The 24592-nt window shown below is 42.5% G+C and overlaps 1 protein-coding gene across 2 annotated transcripts; it reads left to right on the forward strand.

The window, feature by feature from the left end:
• The first annotated feature begins 1464 nt into the window (after positions 1 to 1464).
• Positions 1465 to 24476, forward strand: tmem63a (transmembrane protein 63A). 2 transcript variants are annotated; one of them, XM_072441246.1, is made up of 24 exons: positions 1465 to 1590; positions 3638 to 3800; positions 3874 to 3953; positions 4036 to 4114; positions 4189 to 4226; positions 4305 to 4447; positions 4692 to 4743; positions 4833 to 4941; positions 5012 to 5082; positions 5165 to 5245; positions 5791 to 5908; positions 18447 to 18580; positions 18670 to 18816; positions 19263 to 19416; positions 19500 to 19606; positions 19671 to 19757; positions 20169 to 20246; positions 20325 to 20487; positions 20565 to 20670; positions 21328 to 21495; positions 21571 to 21686; positions 21765 to 21812; positions 22308 to 22463; positions 23980 to 24476. In XM_072441246.1, exons 2-23 carry the CDS (start codon positions 3648 to 3650, stop codon positions 22461 to 22463), a joined length of 2388 nt encoding a protein of 795 aa, XP_072297347.1. In that variant the 5' UTR covers positions 1465 to 1590; positions 3638 to 3647; the 3' UTR covers positions 23980 to 24476. The 2 variants fall into 2 exon arrangements, with proteins under 2 accessions (XP_072297347.1, XP_072297356.1); XM_072441255.1 differs by lacking the exon at positions 23980 to 24476 and having other exon boundaries at positions 22308 to 23240.
• Positions 24477 to 24592: the final 116 nt, after the last annotated feature.

Genomic DNA, 24592 nt, shown 5'->3' on the forward strand with positions numbered 1-24592 from the left:
CTCATTGCACTTTAAGAAGTCAAAGTAAAACAGACACAACGAGTCACGATTGATCTCACACATGGTGATGTGAGAGAGAGAGACGCAAACTCAAACCCGCTCATCTCTGACTGAGGCTGCACAGGGGCCCGGGAAAGGGGCCCGGGACAGGGGCCGCACACTGTTCACTCCAAAGTTTCACGTCAGAGGTTCTGGACGAGACGGCGCTCGTCTGGACCGGATCTCCGCCTCTTAGTGACCCGGGGCATAGACGCCCCTCACCGGCCTCACCTGCAGCTCACACTCCCGGGCTGGTGTAAATGTTAAGCTTATTATCTTTCATTCAGACACATTATTATGCGCGGGGCAGAGCTCTCGTTGCCTCCAGCCTGAGCGAACTAACGTGACAGAATCGTGTTGTTTCAAACAGCAGCATTAACCGTCTCTTTGTAAGAGAAGTTCAATACCTGGAGAGTGTTGTTGAGTTTGCAGTTTCTTTACATCGTCAAGAAGTTTCTTCTTTCGTTTTTCGGCATCGGGGGGATATATTCCACGCAGGGACCAGGTTGTGTTGTGTTTATGTTTTGCTCTCGTTCTGCTCGCGCATAATGAAGTTGACCAATCAGCGCAGGTCTGGTGCCTTGGTTGCCAGATTATCATTACAAATAAATGCGGTTTGTGCGTTATATGTCGGTGTAATCCCTCAAAACTGGACTCATCGTTTGTGCGTTATGTTACCGCTGTGTGCGCTGCCGCGCCAGCAGCGCTACTACACTAGTGGCGCACGCTGCGCTTGCACTTCGCATAAGACGGGTTGCCAGATTGGGGGCCCTATTAACGCCTCGGGGCCCTACGCGGCTGCTTAGTTCGCTTATAGGCTGGGCCGGCCCTGATGGCAACTATAGTATTAGTGGGGGAGACATTACAACCCGGGGAAACAACAGGAGAGAGAAAGTCCTGATAACTAGACTGCGACTGGGGCACTGGGGCTTGGCATCGGACCTCTTCTTTGATTGGAAAACGTCATAGTGGCCAATGTGAAAGCTGTGGAAAAGAAGAAGCTGTCCCCCATGTTTTAATGGAGTGTAACAGGTTTGCAGTCCAGAGGAGATCACTTTTATCCTACCGTTTTGATTTGGGGTTTGAATCTGTGTCAATGCAGACTCTGCTTGGCCCCTGTTTGCATCAGAAGGAGGTGTACAGAGCACTGATGGAGTATGTTTTCTATAGTGGACTGCACAGTATAGGCTCTAATAAAGTGTCATAACGGACTATCACCAGTGAAAGACAGCAATGCGCGGTGTGGCGCGCAGTCTGCCGGAAATACACAAGAAGAGGAAGAAGCAGCAGAAGAAGAAGAAACGCTTCCTCATTCAGAAGCATCCATGTTCAGAAGTGGCGTTTCTTCTTTCTTGATGACTCACGTGACGAAGAAGCCAAACTAAACAATCGCCCCAAGCGTAACCACGGGACAGCGGGACTGTTGGACTGCGCATGCGTGGAACATGGCTCACCGCGTCTCAAAGTTCCGTGTCCAGTTCCGCACGCAAAACGTTGATTTCGACTGTAAATAGCTTCAGTTTCACCAATCGGACGCACCTAAACCGCCAGGTAGGATATATTTCAATTATTTCCCAGCGTAGTGTTTTGTTGTGTTGATCCAAAGCGACCATGTTAACGTTTACGCGTCCCGGAGCGCGCGATGAGCAAAACTAAGTTATGATGCAAGGTAAAGTGTTTTTCGTTTATTTTCATAGCAATCCCATGATTTTTAAGAGTCCATTCGGTGACAAATACTGTGGTTGGTCTCTAAAGATTGACGTATGGGACGGTTTTAGTTAGAGAGCAGCTGTCAAACAAAAGGAATGCCACTTGTTTAGTCCAGGTTTATTCGTTTGCAGCCCTGAAGTGATTGTGTCTCGTGACTGTCAGCCTGTGTCAGCCTGTGTCAGCCTGTGTCAGCCTGTGTCAGCCTGTGTCAGCCTGTGTCAGCCTGTGTCAGCCTGTGTCAGCCTGCTTAGTCTTAGAAAGGTGCGGTTACCATTTCTATTGTGGTATGATTTGTGTACATTTGTATGTTTCTGTTCCATTAAGAGGTAAACAAAGTAAACCGCCCCTTCTTCAAGTTCACGCTCCATTGTGATTGGTTCAATCACCTGCTGCCAACACACGCCTGTCCAGATAAAAAACACTTACAAATAACACTTGATATTGTTTAAAGTGCCAGGTTCCTGGGCATCAGCATCTGCCACACTGTCTCTTGGCGTCTCCACATCAGTTGTGCAGTTTAAAAAAGCACGACAGAGACTCTTGAGATAAAATGTGGGTTGTTCAAAGAAACAGCCAATTTATATCGATGTACAACTGAAAGTGTGTTAGCAGGATGTCTTCAGCTGTGGTTTGGTAACATCACATCACAGGACCACATTTTTAGAGCCCCTCTACCTCAGGACATCCAGAAAAAGCTCTGTGAGGAAAGGATCCTTTGGCTCATGGGGGCCCCAGTCTCTCCTCCTCTCTCAGGGGGGCCCCTGTAAAGCCTCAGTGCAGAGCTCTTGCTTTAAGAATGAGTTTGATCCTGAACATTACCTGTGAGGAGAACTGATGTGTAATGTTTTATTTACTGTGTGCCAGGGCAAAACTCTTTTCATGGCTTAGGGTACTTTGTACTTTATGCACATGACAAGGAGAAGAGGATGGGTGTTTGGGCAGAGTACTGCATTAAATAGAAACTCCAGATATGACTACAGTAGATCTTCAGAGAGACCAGATCAACCAGCTCTAGGTGTGGCCCCAGAGCCGCCTTTAGAAATGAATCGATTCATTTAATATTTAAATAATCATCAACTAATTTAGTAATTGAATAATCTTTATCTGGACTATGCCCAAACTTTAAAACATGCCATGTGTTATAAAAATAAGTTTTATGGCTCAGACAAAGTAAGAATTACATCAGAACAACATAGAAAACATTAACATTTAGTGTTTTTGAAGAAAGAAAAAAAAAGTACACTTGATCAAGATGTCCTCAAGCAGCATTACATTAGCTTTATCAGGGCCAAATTTGGTCAAAAACGAAATAAATATTAAATATTATCTTTAAACATTTATTTTAGGGCACTAATCAATTGATCTAAACAATAATCGTTAGACTAATCGAATCTCAAAATGATCGTTAGTTGGAGCCTTACTTAGGCCTGAACCAAGATCGAACTTTAGAGGCTCTGATTGAGAGACCAATAAGATGTAGCGTGAAGCAGTAGTTTAGTGAAGTTTATTTGCCATTTGTGTTTAAAACCACTTACTCTAAATATGAGCTACTTTGTTTCTGCAGTAGGCCTTCCCAAGTTTTGTTTTGTAATTTATTTATTTGAAGATTATAAAGATATCCAATCTTCTTTCCTCATTGCAGTGCAGTGCATGTGGCTTACATGGAATTTACCAGATTGTAATCCGTCACACATTCTTCCACTTCTCTCTGGTTTCTCAAAGAACAAGAAGTTTGTTTGAACCATTGAAAGTCGTGGCATTTGTTAGTGCAGAGCTGTTTGCCACATCATTGCTTTAGGGTATTTGGAGTAGTTTGAGATAATTTATCAAATAACAGAGCAGTAAAAGGCATTGATAATGAAGTGTGTTTCATTTTTAATTTTCACAGAGGACAAGCCATGTCGTCTGTGGCGTGGGACCAGCTTTTCGCTTCAAACAACAGCTCTTTGAACTTCACAGGATGCTTCAGCGCCAACCAGAGCAGTGTCCTGTACGGGAACAACTTAGGGGGGATACCAATCGTGCTTTTTCTGGACTTTACGGTCTTCTTGGTATGCATATCTTTTGCAGAGTGCTTGGTTTTGCTTTGCATGACTTGAACTTATGTATCTTTTGCTCCTGTAGTTCCTTTTGATACTTTTCTCTTTTATACGGAAAAAATTCTGGGACTTTGGACGGATTGCCCTGGTCGCAGGAAATGAACAGTAAATCAAACAAACCAGCTACAACATGAATTCACTTTGCTTTAAGAGATGATATGATTCATTTTTATTATTTTTCTATTAGGTTTAACGATTTTGGACACCGTAACTATGGTCGCATGTCGTCCTTTATGTCGAGCACAGACGAACACGACTATGAATTGGTATGTTTTAAAAAATCATCATAATTTACAGCACGGTCTAATATTTTTTAATTCTTTTTGTATTTGTTGTCCAGGGCTTTTGTTCGTGGGTGCCTTACATCGTGAGAATGGAGTGAGTCTCTGCTATTTCACTTTATTCCTCCATGTGACTGAAATGTACGTTGCTTCCTAATCACTTGTTTTATTGCAGTGATGAAAGAATTAAAGCTAGATGCGGCATAGATGCTACAAATTACCTCTCCTTTCAACGCAATCTGATATACTTACTGATCGTTATGACCATTGTCTCCCTCGGAATTATTCTGCCTGTGAACCTGACCGGCGACCTTTTAGGTAAGACTCGTCATAGTAATACATTTAATGCTGTGAATCAAATATAAAATCCAACTCAAACAACATGCAATTGTCTGTAATCTATCATTTTAAATTTTATTTTTAAATTATTGTATTTATTTTTGAATTATTGTATTTATTATTATTTTTATTTTTATTATTTTATTTATTTTTAAATTATTTTATTTATTTTATTGGTCTTCGTAAATGTTCTTTGCAATAATGATTGTTTTATTTTACATAGAAAACAACCCACTAAATTTTGGAAGGACGACAATAGGCAATCTTTCAAGTGGGTAAGGCCTGTCTCACAATGCACATCCGTCTTATGTTTCTATTGCTCTGCTCTTTATTTATGTATCACTTGTATTTCCTTGTTGCACAGGGACCAGCTGCTATGGCTGCACACGGTCATAGCCGTACTTTACTTGATACTGACAATCGTTTTCCTGCGACGCCACACTTCACAAATGAAAGACGCGCGGAGAGAAATCGTAAGCCTCTGAAAACACGCACTTTACAAATTGCAGAAGCCTTTAAGAGGAAATGCCTCTTCCTTTTCAGGCCAGAAATGCATTGTTCATATCTTCAGTGCCGAAAACGGCGACAGAAGACGCAGTCAGGTCTCATTTTACGTAAGTGTCTTTCAAAAGCACGCGTCTTTCACGGTGACGTTGACCTTGTTGCCCAGTGTCCTTGTTGTTTGATCATTTCCAGAGAGGCTTATCCGACCTGCCGCGTGCGTGATGTGACTCTGGCCTTTGATGTGGCCAAGCTCATGCACCTTGATAAAGAAAGGTACACCAGATAGAGCGTTCGACACATATAAACTGCTAGATAAGTGACCGTTTTTCCTTAACGCATTCTACTGCAGCAATCACAATGCCAGCAATCATTTCATTCACTGTGGCAACATTAGCTGATGATTTTTTACTGTTTCTCTGATTAAATGACGCTGTACATGTTGGCACATTACTCATTCACAGCGAGAGAGGTCTAAGAGTATGTCATTTATCGCCGAGCGTGATTATGCAGGTCACCAGGACAAAAAAATAATAATCGTCACTTTTTTACAAGCAAGATAAAGTCATTTCTACTCGATCTACACGCCAAAAATAAACCTGCGTGTGCAAGACGTTTATTAAACTTAAACATTCACCTTTTTGTAATCATTCAGAAGCAGGAATGGTGATCTGTTAGACGATTTGATGAGTAAATAATGATTGGGTGTAACTTGAATGACTGTATACTTAAGAAAGGAGGGTGGATGGTTTGCTTTGTTTCCGCTTCTTAAAATGTCAGCCAAGCCAACTCGTTTGACCGTGTTTGTTTATCCACGTTAGAATTCGTGCTGGAAAAAACCTGCGCTACTACGAGGAAGTGTTGGAGAGTTCAGGCACTCGTGACATGATCAGCCCCCGAGTGTGTGGTCACCTCTGCTGCTGCGCCTCGTGTGAAAAGGTGGGCTCAAAACTAAATGACATATTCAGTGCTGTGTCGGCAACAGGAAGAGAAGAGAACATTGCCAAAGCACCGGTCCTCACCCGTTTACTAATGGTACAAGTACCATTAGTAAAGTACACACACAAAAATGTATGCTGTTTTATGCCTGTCACTCATTATAAATTACATTAAACAATTCTGATATATTATAGATTGGATATTTATATTAAAAAAGGATAATAATGTTGTTTTGGAATTCAAACTATTACAAATTAATTCAAAAAGAGACATAAACATCTAGTGTAATCTCCCAAACAAGCGTATAAAGTGACATGTCTGCCCTTTTGTGCTATAGGCCATAAGCAGGTTTCTCTAGCATGCAAGTTCGTTCCCGTTGACGAGGGTGTACAATCTAACTATTGAAATGAATTCTCCATCGTTATATCATCCAATATCTAAAAGTTCTCCATTTAATTCCTCCACGTTTTCGTGGTATAAGAGTTTTAAAACAGAAATCTGTACCGCATTTCCCACGGCACGGCGACCAGGTTGGGGGAACGGAACCCACTTTCTAGCCACATTCTGGCCCTTTGCTTATGGCCTACTAATTTTATGGTCCACTCATGTTTGTGCTAAATTTAAAGATGCCATATCATGTTATTTTTCCCATTTGGTCTTCTATCCTTAAGGGTATATTTGATAATAGTGAGTGTTGTGCAAGACCCATAACATGATAATTAGAAAATATCACCCATATCTTGGATCCCGCTCACAAACCCGGAAATGCAAACGGCTTGGTTTGAGAGAGCGCGTCTCCCGCCCACCCCGTGACGTAGTCTCAGCGAGAGAGCGTGTTCCCCGCCCACCCCGTGACGTAGTCTCAGCGAGAGAGCGTGTTCCCCGCCCTCCCCGTGACGTAGTCTCAGCGAGAGAGCGTGTTCCCCGCCCACCCCGTGACGTAGTCTTAGCGAGAGAGCGTGTTCCCCGCCCACCCCGTGACGTAGTCTCAGCGAGAGAGCGTGTTCCCCACCCTCCCCGTGACGTAGTGATGTGGTTTAAGTGACGTTCCCATGGGGTGGTGTGTGACAAGAAGAAGTCGCGGACACTGTTTTGTACTTTTCGAAGATGTTTAATACAGATAACAGCATCAGATAACAGGACAGCAGAAAACAGCGCCCTGGGTCCGCTGGTGATCAGGAAGACGAACCCCCTCTCTGGGCGTACCTCGCCTTTATATACTGAAACCGCACAAAGACCGATAAACAATATCTGACAGGTATGATATCACACATGTAAAGGCCGGTTAGCCAATAAGAGATCAGATGTAAAGAATATCCATATTTGGGTAGGATGAGGACCGAAAAGCCCTCCTCTCTAAAACTGGAGAACTTACAGAAATGAGATCATGAGAAAACACAGCTGTATACAAGGCATCTCAAGGCCTCGCAGCCAATGGAGACATCTCCCATTCGGTAGTTAATCAGATGTGGGCCCCTTACATTCCGTGGAATAGACATTTTGGTAGAAACACACATATTCCTAAAAGCCAGTCTCAGAATGAGGCCTAACTTTGCATGGGCCTTGTTTTAATACACTTCATATTCCTCCCTTTCTGAGTGATTAAGCTCAGATAAATTAATTAATTAGACACGATCAGCGACAAGCGAGAGCAAAAACCTGCTTGTCGATGCTTACTTTTGTTTAGCCGGAAAAATTCTCTCGCGGCACCAACCGTCAGTTGTTCTGACCGATCTTGGCTACCACCCCTTCTGGCTGTCCTTGATCGTGTTATCTAACGACCTAAACAGCCTCACTCCTTTGATTATCATTAAATTTAAGAGTAAATTTGTATTTAGTCTTAAGTTATTATCCAATTGAATCAATCCTTAATCGCTACTGTGTGAGGATATTTGTGTCGCCGCACAACCTAAACATCAGCACTGGATTATCAACAACACCTCAACACATCAACACAGGAGTATAATTTATTTCATCAACCCTTTACTTATTTACCCCAATCATTTATTTAACCCTTTTAACATTCTATTATAACTCTTTTCACCACTCCTCTCAGCGATGATTATGTTGTCTTCACGGCGTTGATATGTTGTGATGTTTGGCTCCAGCGTTCTCCTCTGATATTCTCAATGTCCACTCCAGTTATTGTCCATGTTCATTGTCCTTTTTACAGCATTTCAGCATCGTCCTGGGAACAAAAATAACTGAACAGTATCTTGTATCTTGCAATCTTTTCATGTAAAAACATCCTCTAAAAAGTATTTTATTTTTTATGTGAACAGAATATATATACATATATATATATATATATATATATATATATAAGTGTGATAATATAATGGTTAACCAAATTTAATAAGTAAAACAATCCATGGAATGTATAAAGACAAAAACAATAGAAAATAAATGTAAAAATGTATGTAATGTAAGGTAGTGTAATGTACTGTAATGTACTGTACTCCTCCCTTAAACCAGAACACTCCTTCTATGTGAGTGATAGGCTAACCATCATTCATGATCATGTGCATGCATCCCCTTTAAGGAACCATCACCATGAATGATAACTCCTGTTGAGTTATGCTAATTTACTATTAACTAATTCTAAACCCCATTTCCATGTTAGCTTGTTGATGTAATAGTCAATGTTCTTGCTGTTATAACAGACAACTTCATCTTTGCTGTTGTCCTAGTTAATGTTGATGTCAACGTTGACTCTCACTCACAGAGTCATCTTGTACTTAATCATTAATGTAATCATTAATGCAAATATTTCTAAACAGCACCAATCTATAATTTTGTCTTCACCTATGATTTTCTACTGCAAAACGCCGTTCCTAATTTCTTCTAATCTAGATATTTCTCCCATTATTATAAAGAATGTATCTTCTCTGATTATTTCCTCTTCCGTATTTTCCCTTAATTCAAGATTTCCCCTTTTTAGTCACTACTAAATTTAGCTTCCTATTTGGTTTTGACCCCAGTTATCAAATCAACTTCGTCAGTGGAAGTTGCTTAAACCCTTAGTTTAGAGATTTATTTCTGTTCCAATTGTCACCTCTGTTTTCCCCATTTCAGACCGATTTGTCTGCAATGTCTGTAGATAATTTCTCATCAAATGTTCCATCATATCTTAACATCTGTTTGCATCTCGTTCTCTAATAGCTTTAAACTATGGTTCTTACCACTAGTGCAAACGCTGCGTTGACATATGTGCACCCGTCACCACTCATGTGGTTTCATTTGAAATTGTAACTCACTTGAATGTTGTCAGTGTCAGTGGAAGCTCTTCTCCCAGTTTAAACCTCTATTTTGCTAGATTATTTTCCAAAAGTCCATTTCTAATTTGTTTCCTACATTAATCTAGTCTTTAATCTAGTTTAATCCCCTTAAATCCTATTGAACCCCAATTTGATCTAATTTTATTAAATTTCTAGACTTATTCAGTTTTTTATTATTCACAAATTCTGTCTTTCACCAGAAAGATTCTGTTTGACAGTCTCCACCTCCTTATGATTGTCTACACAAAACTTCACTACACACAAACTTGGCAACAGATTATGCATCTCTTCTGTTCAAGTTTTGTAAGTAGTTCAAAGTAAATATTGTCTCTGGTTGGTGTCTAATTGTCTCTTAACCTCCTCCCTTGCACCATGCACCATAATTAGAACCAACAGTCTAACATCAAATCTTTAACATATTTAAATCAAAATCATCTTTAATGTAATATTCTCTTTCAAATTCACCTAATATGTGACTTAAAGAACTTCTCCTCACTGCATTTTCACCGGTCACAAGGTTTGCAGCTTCTTCGGCTGTTCTGTTTACTTTGTGAGGCTTTTAGCTCTTAATTTATGTAGTACATTTAGCTATTGCTATTTATCTATTATTTATTATTATTATATTTTCCAATTCTTCTTGCAGTATGGTAACTTCTTCTGAGACTTTGTCTCCCTTTTTCCCAATAGTTTCTGTAACACTTGATAGAGTCTTTATGACTCATTTCTTTATTCAGTGAATAATTATCATGTCATCCATGTCTTGAATGATCGTCCTTTATAAATCTTGTTAAATTTCAGCCAAATTTTTTCTTCAAAAATGTTCTTAAAAATGTTTAGACTCCGTTTTAGTCCCATGGCCAGTCTTTCCTCAATTGTAATCTTCATGAATCCTTGATCTTCCTCTCAGATCTTCAGGGCATCTGTTAAACCCCAAACCCCAGGCCCCTGTAAGGGTTTACCGGGCCTCTCTGTCGTATGGCTGGTCCGTTGTATCTTCCTACGAACCCGCTTCTGAAACCTCCTCTGCATTCTTCTCTGAAGCTTCCTCTTTCTTTCCTGCACTCAAGGGCGTAATGACCAAGCCGTCTGCAATTGTAACATTCTGCTGAAGATCTCTTCGGGTTTCCTTTATTGAAATTACCTCTGTTGTAGTTTTCTCCCCAGGTTTGTTGCTGGTTAAAGGCTGGTTTGGTGAAGACAGTCTGTGGTCCCCATGACCCTGTCTGTGGTCCCCATGACCCTGTCTGTGGTCCCCATGACCCTGTCTGTGGTCCCCATGACCCTGTCTGTGGTCCCCATGACCCTGTCTGTGGTCCCCATGACCCTGTCTGTGGTCCCCATGATCCTGTCTGTGGTGGCAGATTCTGAACCTGGTTTGGTTGTGTTTGAGGCAATGGCTGGTTCACTTGAGGATGATTTTGTATCACCATCGCTTGTCTCTTTTCTTTCTTCTTAGTGTCAACCAAATGCACTTGATCTAGCTTTTCCATCACCTCTTGGTCTTGTACCTTTTTCCGATATAGCTCCACGTGATGAGCTATGTGGTCTGAATAAACACTAATTGTCATGCTTCCAAGGCCAACCACTTTTTCCAATTTCCTTCTTACTGGTGCCGGCAAGCCTTTCTGAATTTTAGCTCGCAAAATGGACTGTTCCATTGGGTTCGCCTCTGGGTTGTTGCCAGTAACATTTCCCCACACCTGATGAGCTTTTGATACGTATGCTCTTGGATTCTCCTCCAGTCCAAGCGGTTGAAGAATGATGTTGTCGGGATGAACGTTTGTTGGAAACATCTCACACATTGCTCTACAAATGGCTCCCTTACAAGCAACGAACAGCTCTGCGTCGTACACTGCTGTATTCGCATATTGGTTCAGTCCTGCTTTTGTCAAGACTTCTTGCATCCCTGCCATGCCAAGAATAGTTGCTAGTAGTCTCTTCATATCTCCCATTGCAGCTTGTGTCCCCACTAGCATCTCCTCCAGTTTAGCTATCCAGGGGTATGCCCCATCTTGGGGTGTGGGCAACTTTCACATAAAATCCGACATATCGACATTTTGCCATGGCTTGTATTCCAAACGTTGTCCTTTTATTATTATTGGGCACATCTTCTGGTTTATTCCCTTTGGCACTGTTCTGTTGTGCAGTTCCTAATGCGAAAGCTCTGAGAATGAAAATCGATGTTTACTAGATGCTTTCGGTCTGTTCTCTGCATCTCTCCAGGATGTTGAATCAGAATCATCACTCTGATCTTGAGTCTCTTCATTTGAATCCGATCCATCTTCTGACTCTTCATCGCTGTCCTCTGTTTCAGTGTCATTGTTCTCCTTTTGTGTTTTGCATGTCACCTTTAATGACTTCTTTCCTTTCTTCTCCGCGGCAGCCAAAACTCTCTTCACAGCTGGATCGTATCTATTCGCTGCTCCTTCTTCTTCATCACTTTTGTCATTTTTGGTGGACAATTTTCTGAGTCTTTGTCCCACGGTTTTTGAGCTTGTCTTTTTCTTCTTCTTGTTTTTGAGTTTTTGACACATTGTTACAGTTGTTGTAGCTTTACCAGTCTCTATTACTTGTTCATGTTCATTTTCATCTTCAATTTTGTATCTTCCATCTTGAGTCATCACTTGGAGCTGTGGATATTCTTTTGCAATATCCTGTAATTTCTCGTAAGGTGGAGGCATCTTCACTGTTGCCTGCGTATTTGAGGATGATCTATTGATCTTTACCCTCACTTTGTCCACTATTGGCTTATCCTTCTCCATTTCCATCTTTGTTTTCTCCCGTTTCTCTTTGTTTTCGAGCCACTTGATCCCTTCGTTTTCGAACAACTGCATCACTTCCAATTCAATTCTTCTCTTCTCTTGGCGTTTCCGTCCAATTCTTCCTCTCTTTTGGTTGGCTTTGTATGTTCCGATCAACACCTGTAGTATTTTAATTACGTCCTTCACAAGATGATTGTTTATCTGCACCAAATCCACTGTAGTATTTAGTCTTGATGTCGCCATCATGCTATATTTTCTTTCTTTAGATTTTATTTTATTTTATTAAATTAATTTACCTCAACGTAGTGTTTTCTCTAACACTTCTCAAGTTATTTAGTCCGTTTGATAAAAACTTCAAAGATCGTTTGCCAATCTCAGCGGATGTGAAAGAAATTGGTGTTCAATGTCAATCAAAAATCTGAATTATAACTAAAGAGTAAAAATAAATCCAATGTCTATCAAAAACCAAAGTTATTTTTATCTAACTAAAGAGTAACAATAAACAAATTCAAAATTATACCTTATCCAATTAACCTTAAGATATGAGAAAATCAAAGCTATATTTTTATTCAATTGAAGTTAAATTTCAGCAAATTCTCGGGATACGCAGTGGACCAACTAAAAATGTAAAATTCTTTATTGTAGAAACATGTCTTATCGTATGGACAACATCAACAATCTGAAATTGGTGACCACTGTAAATCAGGTCAAAGTTATTTTCTATCTGACTTAACAATACACAATTCCAAAATGTATCTTATCCAATTCAAATTAGGATAATGTAACACTGGTTATTCAAATTAGGATATAATAGGACCAACTTAATCTTTATCCGATAAAGTAGCATAAAACAATTCTCTTAACTCACAATGGACCACGCCAATGCAACGGTTCTCAATTATAAAGATATGCCTTATCTTATGTAATTATGTGTAACCCCAACAATCAGTCATTGCCAAGTTTTTGCATAACAGAAGTATGTGATTACAAATGTGTAATTACACAGTCTTTTTTAATGCAAGAGTTTGTGAATAGAAACAAACTGGCCTTTTGCAAGGTCTTCTCCTCCAGTTGACTGCTTGGTTTCGTCAAACTGTTCTGCTCCGTTTCCTGTCTCCTTCTGTCACTCCGATCTCGTATGTTGTCGCAATAACAGAAAAGAGAAAACAGTGATTAGTTCACGTTAATCCTTTGCCAATTCAGGTTATTTCAAACAATTATCATAACATAATTTTCATCATGAATAATTTTCTTAATCATCCAATAAGGTATCTTATTTTTGTAATACCATCATTCGTCCTTCACTTATCTATTTATTTATTTATTAATTCATTCATTTCTTTCTATTTTCTCGTTAATTAACCTCTTTTCATCTCCAACTTCCTCCCTTTTATTATTAATCTTATAATAATAAATCGAGTACAGCCTGTGATAACAAACGGTCGAGATTGCCTCTTAGTCCGATGTATCTAACAATCTGCTTTTTTCTCTCTCTCTTTTCCTGCTACTTCTTCGCACCCTGCTCTGCCTCACACACACGTAGGAGGAGCCAATAGCTCCGCCCCCCAATAGCGTTAACCTGCTCAGTCTTTCTTCCTGTCCTCTGTCTGGGCACTTCCGCCGTGCCTTCACTCTTTCTCTGTCTTTCTTCACACCCTGTAGGAGGAGCTAAACTCCGCCCCCGACTTCTAAAAACTATCTCAGCGGTCCAGTTGTCCCCCTTGAAACATCTCTTAACCGACTCCACAGAGCGAAGAAATTGATATAAAAATGACCGACAAAACTGACTCCACACTCCGGATCAGCACTCACACAAAGACAACATCCGCTGCTCAACTTATAGTAAATTTCTTTTTACTTAAAGTTAAACTTCACGTTTCTTCAAACTTAGAAAGACTATCTGTGTCCTCTCTCAGACCGCACCCTAAAAACACAATTTTACTCTGCAAACAAAGAAACGCACAAAGACAAAATAACCTTCGAGTTCCAGCCTCAAGGATAACTAACCAAAAAAACAAAATCCCACATAAAAACCAACAAACAAACAACAAACTCGAGTAACGTAAAACTTATTGCATGCTTTTTAATCTCAACTTCAAACTGTAACAGCGCTAAAAACTAAATCTTCTCTCTTCAGTTTAGCAATTTGCTCCCCTCCCTTTCTCCTTCTCTCTCTCAGACGCTCACTGACACACAAAAACGCAGCAGCAGAAAGGAAAACGAAAAAGGTGGGGGCTTAGCGCCTGGAGCTCTCATCTCTTTTTAACACTTTAAACTTTAAACTTTAATCTTCCGTCTTCTAAATCTAGTTCCAAAATGCTTCTTGGAAACGCATAACATAACCTAACTACCCGTTATACGTCTCCTCAGCATCCTCCTTCAGTTTATTTTTCCGATTTAACTAACAAACTTCATTTCAACTTTAAGCTTAAACCTTTATTGTCTAAATCTGGTTCCAAAATACTTCTTGGCAGACGTATCATCACCTAGGTACCAAAATTGACAACTTAGAACCGAGGCCTCAGACTTTCTTTGTCTATACGTCTCCTCAGTATCCTCCTTCAGTTTATTTATGCCAATTCAACAAATTTGAGACGCGTTCCTTCTTCTCACACAGACACGTCTCACAGAACATCTCCCCCCCACAGCTCTTTAACGGAAACGGGCATAGGACACCAGCACTCACACAGCATCAAACCAAAGGTCGACAGGTAAAACTCACCTAGGCCAATGATTTTCTGCTGTTTAGAGGCTTCGATCCAGTCTGCAATCCGTCCCGATTTCGTGGCGCCATTTGATGTGGTTTAAGTGACGTTCCCATGGGGTGGTGTGTGACAAGAAGAAGTCGCGGACACTGTTTTGTACTTTTCGAAGATGTTTAATACAGATAACAGCATCAGATAACAGGACAGCAGAAAACAGCGCCCTGGGTCCGCTGGTGATCAGGAAGACGAACCCCCTCTCTGGGCGTACCTCGCCTTTATATACTGAAACCGCACAAAGACCGATAAACAATATCTGACAGGTATGATATCACACATGTAAAGGCCGGTTAGCCAATAAGAGATCAGATGTAAAGAATATCCATATTTGGGTAGGATGAGGACCGAAAAGCCCTCCTCTCTAAAACTGGAGAACTTACAGAAATGAGATCATGAGAAAACACAGCTGTATACAAGGCATCTCAAGGCCTCGCAGCCAATGGAGACATCTCCCATTCGGTAGTTAATCAGATGTGGGCCCCTTACATTCCGTGGAATAGACATTTTGGTAGAAACACACATATTCCTAAAAGCCAGTCTCAGAATGAGGCCTAACTTTGCATGGGCCTTGTTTTAATACACTTCAGTAGTCTTAGCGAGAGAGCGTGTTCCCCGCCCACCCCGTGACGTAGTCTTAGCGAGAGAGCGCGTTCCCCGCCCACCCCGTGACGTAGTCTCAACGAGAGAGCGTGTTCCCCGCCCACCCCGTGACGTAGTCTCAACGAGAGAGCGTGTTCCCCGCCCTCCCCGTGACGTAGTCTCAACGAGAGAGCGTGTTCCCCGCCCACCCCGTGACGTAGTCTCAACGAGAGAGCGTGTTCCCCGCCCTCCCCGTGACGTAGTCTCAACGAGAGAGTGTGTTCCCCGCCCACCCCGTGACGTAGTCTCAGCGAGAGAGCGTGTTCCCCGCCCACCCCGTGACGTAGTCTCAGCGAGATAGCGTGTTCCCCGCCCTCCCCGTGACGTAGTCTCAACGAGAGAGCGTGTTCCCCGCCCACCCCGTGACGTAGTCTCAACGAGAGAGCGTGTTCCCCGCCCACCCCGTGACGTAGTCTCAACGAGAGAGCGTGTTCCCCGCCCTCCCCGTGACGTAGTCTCAGCGAGAGAGCGTGTTCCCCGCCCACCCCGTGACGTAGTCTCAGCGAGATAGCGTGTTCCCCGCCCACCCCGTGACGTAGTCTCAGCGAGAGAGCGTGTTCCCCGCCCTCCCCGTGACGTAGTCTCAGCGAGAGAGCGTGTTCCCCGCCCTCCCCGTGACGTAGTCTCAGCGAGAGAGCGTGTTCCCCGCCCACCCCGTGACGTAGTCTTAGCGAGAGAGCGTGTTCCCCGCCCACCCCGTGACGTAGTCTCAGCGAGAGAGCGTGTTCCCCGCCCACCCCGTGACGTAGTCTCAGCGAGAGAGCGTGTTCCCCGCCCACCCCGTGACGTAGTCTCAGCGAGAGAGCGTGTTCCCCGCCCACCCCGTGACGTAGTCTCAGCGAGAGAGCGTGTTCCCCGCCCACCCCGTGACGTAGTCTCAGCGTGGAGACGGTGGAAATGTAAACAGAGGCCAGGGCGTGCACCGCTACAGAGCATGACACAGTGGCACTTGTCAGCAGCAGCATTGGAACAAAAGAAGTAGCGTTTGAAGCTAACTGAGCCTAAATTGCCGCGGTTCCTCTTGAGCATGGGGGCGTGTTACAGGTACAGAGTGCTTCCGGTAGGATGGGCTGAAACGGGGAAGGGATGAGGCGTCCCTGTAGGTATGAGGCGTCCCTGTAGGTATGAGGCGTCCCTGTAGGTATGAGGCGTCCCTGTAGGTATGACGCGTCCCTGTAGGTATGAGGCGTCCCTGTAGGTATGAGGCGTCCCTGTAGGTATGAGGCGTCCCTGTAGGTATGAGGCGTCCCTGTAGGTATGAGGCGTCCCTGTAGGTATGAGGCGTCCCTGTAGGTATGAGGCGTCCCTGTAGGTACGAGGCGTCCCTGTAGGTATGAGGCGTCCCTGTAGGTATGACGCGTTCCTGTAGGTATGACGCGTTCCTGTAGGTATGACGCGTTCCTGTAGGTATGACGCGTCCCTGTAGGTATGACGCGTCCCTGTAGGTATGACGCGATGACGCGTCCCTGTAGGTATGAGGCGTCCCTGTAGGTATGAGGCGTCCCTGTAGGTATGACGCGTCCCTGTAGGTATGAGGCGTCCCTGTAGGTATGAGGCGTCCCTGTAGGTATGAGGCGTCCCTGTAGGTATGAGGCGTCCCTGTAGGTATGACGCGTCCCTGTAGGTATGACGCGTTCCTGTAGGTATGACGCGTTCCTGTAGGTATGACGCGTCCCTGTAGGTATGATGCGATGACGTGTTCCTGTAGGTATGACGCGTTCCTGTAGGTATGACGCGTCCCTGTAGGTATGACGCGTCCCTGTAGGTATGACGCGATGACGCGTCCCTGTAGGTATGAGGCGTCCCTGTAGGTATGAGGCGTCCCTGTAGGTATGACGCGTCCCTGTAGGTATGAGGCGTCCCTGTAGGTATGAGGCGTCCCTGTAGGTATGAGGCGTCCCTGTAGGTATGAGGCGTCCCTGTAGGTATGAGGCGTCCCTGTAGGTATGAGGCGTCCCTGTAGGTATGAGGCGTCCCTGTAGGTATGACGCGTCCCTGTAGGTATGACGCGATGACGCGTCCCTGTAGGTATGACGCGATGACGCGTCCCTGTAGGTATGACGCGATGACGCGTCCCTGTAGGTATGAGGCGTCCCTGTAGGTATGAGGCGTCCCTGTAGGTATGAGGCGTCCCTGTAGGTATGACGCGTCCCTGTAGGTATGAGGCGTCCCTGTAGGTATGAGGCGTCCCTGTAGGTATGAGGCGTCCCTGTAGGTATGACGCGTCCCTGTAGGTATGAGGCGTCCCTGTAGGTATGAGGCGTCCCTGTAGGTATGACGCGTCCCTGTAGGTATGAGGCGTCCCTGTAGGTATGACGCGTCCCTGTAGGTATGAGGCGATGACGCGTCCCTGTAGGTATGATGCGATGACGCGTCCCTGTAGGTATGACGCGTCCCTGTAGGTATGACGCGTCCCTGTAGGTATGAGGCGTCCCTGTAGGTATGAGGCGTCCCTGTAGGTATGAGGCGTCCCTGTAGGTATGACGCGATGACGCGTCCCTGTAGGTATGACGCGTCCCTGTAGGTAGGGCCCGTCCCTGTAGGTATGAGGCGTCCCTGTAGGTATGAGGCGTCCCTGTAGGTATGAGGCGTCCCTGTAGGTATGACGCGATGACGCGTCCCTGTAGGTATGACGCGATGACGCGTCCCTGTAGGTATGACGCGTCCCTGTAGGTATGACTCGTCCCTGTAGGTAGGGCCCGTCCCTGTAGGTAGGGCCCGTCCGTCTTCACATCCAAGGAAAGGGAAAGATGGAGTTCTAAAGCTACAGACTGCAGGAATCAATCAAAAAAACATTTTGGGCACATATATCATATATATTTTATATATATATATATAATATATCATATTATGAGGCACCAATAGCACTGTAAGAAGGTCAAAAGCTCTGAAAAGTTGATTTTGCATGTTATGGAACCTTTAAACCTCAACCAAGAGATTTACATGCTGATTTTTAGCACATTTCCTGATTCCTTGGTAGATATCGTCAGAACATTGCTGCAGTTGAGATCAGATAATGCAAAAAATATATTTATAAAATGTACTAATTCACAGTATTTGCGTTATTCATTTGTCGATTTGTATTTCTATCATTTAGGTTGATGCCATAGACTTTTACAGCAACAAAGAAATGATATTACTTGAAGAGTTCAGACAGGAAGCAGAGATGGTTCCGGACCACCCGCTGGGACTTGCGTTTGTGACTCTGCAGACGGAGGGAATGGCCAAGTTGTAAGTTAAACGTCCTCAAACTTGAAATGTGACAATAAACATATAAACCACGACTTACCGTTTGACCTTGCTCTGCTGTCTTATTTCAGCATATTAAAAGATTTTAACGCCGTGGATTGTAGCCAGAGTTGTTGTTGTTGTTGTGGAAGACCGCCTCAGCCGTCACAGTACAGCGGACTTCTGAATGTGAAGAAGTGGACAGTCAGTTTTGCACCGCATCCCAAAAACGTGTTCTGGTAAGACGACACGACCACTAATATCTCGCTTTGTCTAAGGAAAGGTCATGTGGTGCGTCATCTCGAACTTGAATTCATCTTAAAGGCATTGCAGTTAATTCATCAACATCAACAGATCCAATAATACTACGATGCAAAGTGTTTATTGGCATACGAGAAACATGAATAACACAAATGTACAGAAGTGAATGCCATTTTGGGGCTTCTGGCGATAAGGGCTGTAGGCTCCTGGGATACCCCCATCTAGAAGATGAATTAGAAGAATTAAAATGGGGTGGGAGGGGCACAAAGTCACAACACTGATGTGTGTGACCTGGATGCTTAAATAGTGTAGCTGCAGGAAGGGGCGTAAGAGGGGTGTGGTCCTGCTCCCGAACTTTAGATAACAAACTTATCTTCATAACGTAGAGATGATTGATATTTTCCACGTCGTTCTGTCCTGGCAGGGAAAACCTCTCGGTGCGAGGCGCGATGTGGTACCTGCGCTACATTCCGCTCAACGTTTTACTGTTTGTCCTTCTGACCTTCCTCACAACTCCCGCCATCATCATCAACACCATGGACAAGTTCAATGTCACCAAGCCCCTTCGAGATCTCAACGTAAGAGTGGCACGTGTGGCTTCTGCTTTAAACTAAACTGACTGTGTCCAAGCTTCACATTGCGTTCCTTTCTGTCATTTCAGAGTCCAATAATCACACAGTTCCTCCCCACTGTGCTGCTCTGGTCCTTCTCTGCCCTGCTGCCCACTCTAGTCTACTATTCCACTCTTGGAGAGGCCCACTGGAGCAGGTCAGAAACATTGTGTGATTTTGTAATGTCCAGGAGCATTTTTGATATATATTTCTCTCTCTAGGTCCAGTGAGCAACTGAGTATGATGAGAAAGCTCTATTTTTTCCTCCTTTTTATGGTGCTTATACTGCCATCACTTGGACTAACAAGGTACTTTTTTTCAAATGGGCATTAATTCTCCTAATGAACAGAGACATCTATTTGTTGCCATGTACATGTTTATACATCTACACAAAAAAAAAGTTTGAAAGCCTGACTTGGGTTAAATTATTGCACTGAAAATTACTCACAATGTTTTTTTGTGGTGGACTAAATATTTTGTATTCATTTTTTTTCTTAATAGTATTAATCTATAACATTATACCTTTGCAAACTGCAATAACCCCTGACCCTCTGCAATGGTTTCCTAATTAAAATGGGACCATTCATTTCCTGTTTGAAACTTTAAGGAAATATGGACTTTTCTATTCATAGGATTTATAAATCGTGAATCAATACAACTTTAAAAGCTCATTAAAGTAGATTTTGCATAATGTGTTTGCCTTAATGTCTTTTGTCTAGCCTTGCAGTGTTCTTCAGATTGCTATTTGATAAGAATGATCTTTCTGATAACTGGCTGAGTGGAAAACTGAGATTTGAGTAAGTTTTCTCTCCTTTCCTAGAATAAAACAGCACTTTGTTTTCCTCTTTGACCTGAAATCCTTTTCTCTTCACCAGGTGTGTGTTCCTCCCTGACCAAGGAGCTTTCTTTGTTAACTACGTCATCGCCGCAGGTTTGATCGGCTCTGGGATGGAGCTGTTGCGGTTGCCAGGGTTACTGTTGTACACAATTCGTCTGGCACTCGCCCGCTCTGCCGCTGAGAGGAGAAATGTGAAGCAGGTTTGTTATGCTTTCAAATTGACTTTAAAAGGCTGTGAAACACGGTCTAATACTTTTGGTTTGGTGTTTGTTTGCAGAATCAAGCGTATGAGTTTGAGTACGGGGCTATGTACGGCTGGAGCCTCTGTGTGTTCACTGTCATCATGGCCTACAGCATCATATGTCCTATTATTGTACCTTTTGGTAAGAAGCCTCTCCGTCTCTGCTACACTTCGGTTATACCAGTCTGTACTGTTTATACGTGATCATTTAACTGTTTCAGAGCTAGCTACTTCAATTGTACACGTCAAAATATGTTTCCCAAAGGCGTTACTCTACACTACATAAGTTTGAAATAATTGTCAACTACTTTAATAATTGAAGAATAATAATCTTTATCTGGACTGAACATGGACTCCAAAACATGTCATGTACTGCATTTTCCAGAGTATAAGTAAAAAAAACATGTATAAGTTGCACTGGAGTATGGAATGATGTTGCAAGTGTTAAAATGACTAATAATGAATTATATCACATACAAGTCGCTCCGGAGTATAAGTGTACAAGTATATATGCGACTTATAGACCGGAAAATACAGTACCGGTAATAGTTTTTTTGAAGACACTGGAAACATGTGTGTTTATTCATGATTAACCACGTCTATAAATATACTCCAATAGTCTCAAGGGGCATCTCTTAAGCTTCATCTTTGTGCAATTCAGTGAAAATCTCGTTGTCACACATAGTTTTGCTATGGATTCATCAAAAGAATATTCACTAGATGAGAAAAATAATAATCGTCCCTTGATAAGTTGGCCCGCGATGTACATCTTATTCTGTTTTGCAAATGGTTCTTGCAGGTTTGCTGTACATGCTACTGAAGCACCTAGTGGACAAACACAACCTGTACTTTGCCTACCTCCCTTCCAGCCTGGACAAGAGGGTGCACATGGGAGCGGTCAATCAAGCCATGGCTGCCCCCATCATCTGCCTTATATGGCTTTACTCATTCTCCGTGCTCAGGAACGGTCAGAAACTGTTTTTTAATGGACCATAGTAATCTTATGTTCAGTGGTGTCACCTCTGTGTCTGTGTGTGCTTAGAATTTACGGCAGCCACGTCCCTCTTCACGCTGGTGGTGCTGTGTATGACCATAGGCATTTGTCTCAGCTACACCTGCTTTGGCGTTTTTAAGTATCTCAGCCCACACAACTATAAGGTGAGTTTTGACTTTGCCAATGTTTGTCTAATGGGAGGAAAACGAGATTTAACAAAAAACTCCTATGTTTAAATGCAGGTTTCGGACGATGATGATGCAGTGGAAGGAGAGGAAGAAAAGGCTATGGTAATTTTAATTCTGTAATTCTGTGGGTTTAAGGTTCTCATGTTTTTTCTTATTATTAGTTTGTTTGGTGGGCAGTTTGTGAAGAAAAGTCAAAAGTTGAACAAACTGGGGAAAAATAGTTTATCTTTTTAATGAAATGTAACCATATGCACTATTATTATTAATTAATTTATCTTTTTTTTATACACAACAGAACAAAACCAGACAGTGTAAGGCAAAGGAATAAAGAGCATCTCAAAGAAAAATCCATAAAATAGATAAAATAATAAAAGTTTGGCATAATGTCTCCTGTGTTTGTCCCGTCTGGAAAAAAAAGTTCAGTGTAAACGATGTACCTTTTTAAAGTGCATGAATAATATCCTTCGGTCTCTTTTTAAACCACATTTTATGGTGTGAGAGAGAGTAAATAAAAGGTTATGGCCCTGATCTTTAATAAATATTGGCATTGTAGCGTGCCAGAGCTTTTTAGTGACGGTTGTATCTTCTCTTTCATAGGTTTACCTTCCCAGAGTGCTCAACACCAGATCTCCAGCTCAGCCTCAACAAGAAGAGGAGGAGGAGGAGCCCCCAAAATCAAATTGTTATGGTTCAACAGAGGACAGTCCTCCCTACGACATGAGTCCAGTGGAGGACAATGCTTCAGACACATAAGTCAGTGAACTGTATCCTAGATTAATACGGGCAAAAGGGCTCGGGTATGTGGTATGTGTCTCTTGTTGTAAAGTTAAGTCCTTTTTTTTATTTTTTTTTATTGTTTACAGGAACAAAATATTGTATGTATTTATATGTATCATAATTGCAAATGCCAAAGAAGTGCAAAGGTCAATTTGTTACTGTATATTGCCAGTCAAAACCTGCCATGGGAATTTCCTTTTTAAATGCACTTTTATATCAAAAGGTGTCTTTATGAACTAGTGTCGGTATTTTCCTGGCTTATTGAAGGTTTAAAAGTTCTTAATCATTAACACGAATGTATTTGTAATTACATTTAATTGGCACACACAGTATTTGGTCAAAGTATGTAGAAAAAATGATCAAGAAGGATCGATGCAATTTGCTCATTGTGCCACTAGAGGGCACAGTTTGCCTGCTTTAAAACAACAGTGCCACTTGAAGTATTTCTAAGTTAGTCAGACTCTGGAATGAATGTCATAGTGTGTAACATTTCCAATGGCTCCGCCCCCTCACCTGATCCTTCTCCTCTTTTGTGAAGCTGTCTGTCCCTCTCTGTCACACCACCTGCCTCTGCTAAAAGACACCGCAGTGAATACAGTTGTTAAATGTGGCTAATGAAGTGCTACGATTACACCTATTGTCAAACGTGTGTCCAAAACTGCTGAGTACAAGAGATCTGTGAACTTCGTAGTATTTACAAAACAGATGGATTGTCCTCGCTTGTGCATTAAACCTTTTTTTAAGTTTATATTAAACTTGGATTGAGTACATAAATGGCTTATGTCCTTTTGCCATCACAAAGGAAACATCAGTATTATGTCTGGTATTTTATTCATTTTTTTTTTAAATTGTAAATGGGTCAAGATGCAAAAATGGTTAAACCCATGTGAGATTAAGTGAAACGTTATGCCTCAAAAGGAGAAATGACAAAGTCTGGTTGGAATACAAAACCACTAATAAGTTGCAGACACTGTATTCTCATGTGGTCATAAAAGTTTTGCGTTTGATTTGAAATGACAACTAACAATGGGTTTGCATGTGTTGTGTGTGTAATGGTTGTTCTCGCTCGGTAAAGCCGGAATTATGCAAATAGTTCTGCGGTGGCCAAAGAAATCAGACTGTGGCCCAACTTCTGACCACAGGATAAAACTACAAATACTGTCAGTGAATCAACATCTGCTTAGCTGCGAAAAGATGTCTCGGGTTTAAATAGTTTAACTTTCCCTGATTTCTCATCCTGGTTTCAACTGTACAACTTTTCTTTCCTCTGTTTTTGGAAGATTCTTTTGAAATAGAAACATTTAAAAATACATTCAAGTGTATACAATTCTTCAATTTTACATAAGGTTTTACAAAAAAGTCTTGTAATACATGCATTTTACAGACCGAAAGTAAGTTTGTAAACAGATTTTAAACATCGATATGGTATTGATCTTGGAGGTATCTTTTGCATGCCACTATTAATCTGCTTCTCCTTATGTTGACTGTGCAGCCTGGTGAACCTGCTGCCCCCAGTCGCAGTATTGTTGCGTCTGTGCCTTTGTAAAACACAGACACTATTATGTAGTCACTTCACTTCCTCTTCTCTCTCAGCATTCACTTAATTGTACTCTCCCAGGCTGCGAGAACCGAGAAGGGGCTTATTTGTGTGTCCGTATGTGTGTATCAAATGAGAATTAGACCCTTCTGCTGTTCTGGGTCTGGTCGTTTGGTGTCAAGTTTTCTTCACGTCACCCTCAAGATCGATGGATGTGACCCCCGGCTGCCCTGATTTGTATACAAACATTGCTGGGGCCAATCAAGCCGCAGTGTGGGTCGGTGCCAGCCAATCGGCGCCTCCGGGCCTTGGTGTTCTGTGTGGCACTCCCATCTTTTGTCGGTCAGGATTAGTGCCGTGGTAACGCTGGTCTCTGGGGAGCTGAAGTTCCCAGAGCTGTGGGACTGGGGCCACAAACACTACTGCTGCTGATGAGAGAGGTACTTGTGTCTAAGGACCAATGGGGCTTTAAAGAGCAGTGGTATTACTTCTACCTCCCCCTCCTTTCATCTCAAACTATAGTAATGAGGTGCAATCCAACCCCAGAAGTGCTCAAAATATGTACTTA

This window comes from Eucyclogobius newberryi, unplaced genomic scaffold (genome assembly GCF_026437365.1).
Source record: "Eucyclogobius newberryi isolate DKJ021-1_F unplaced genomic scaffold, fEucNew1.0.hap1 SCAF_1, whole genome shotgun sequence".
Lineage (NCBI taxonomy): Eukaryota > Metazoa > Chordata > Actinopteri > Gobiiformes > Gobiidae > Eucyclogobius > Eucyclogobius newberryi.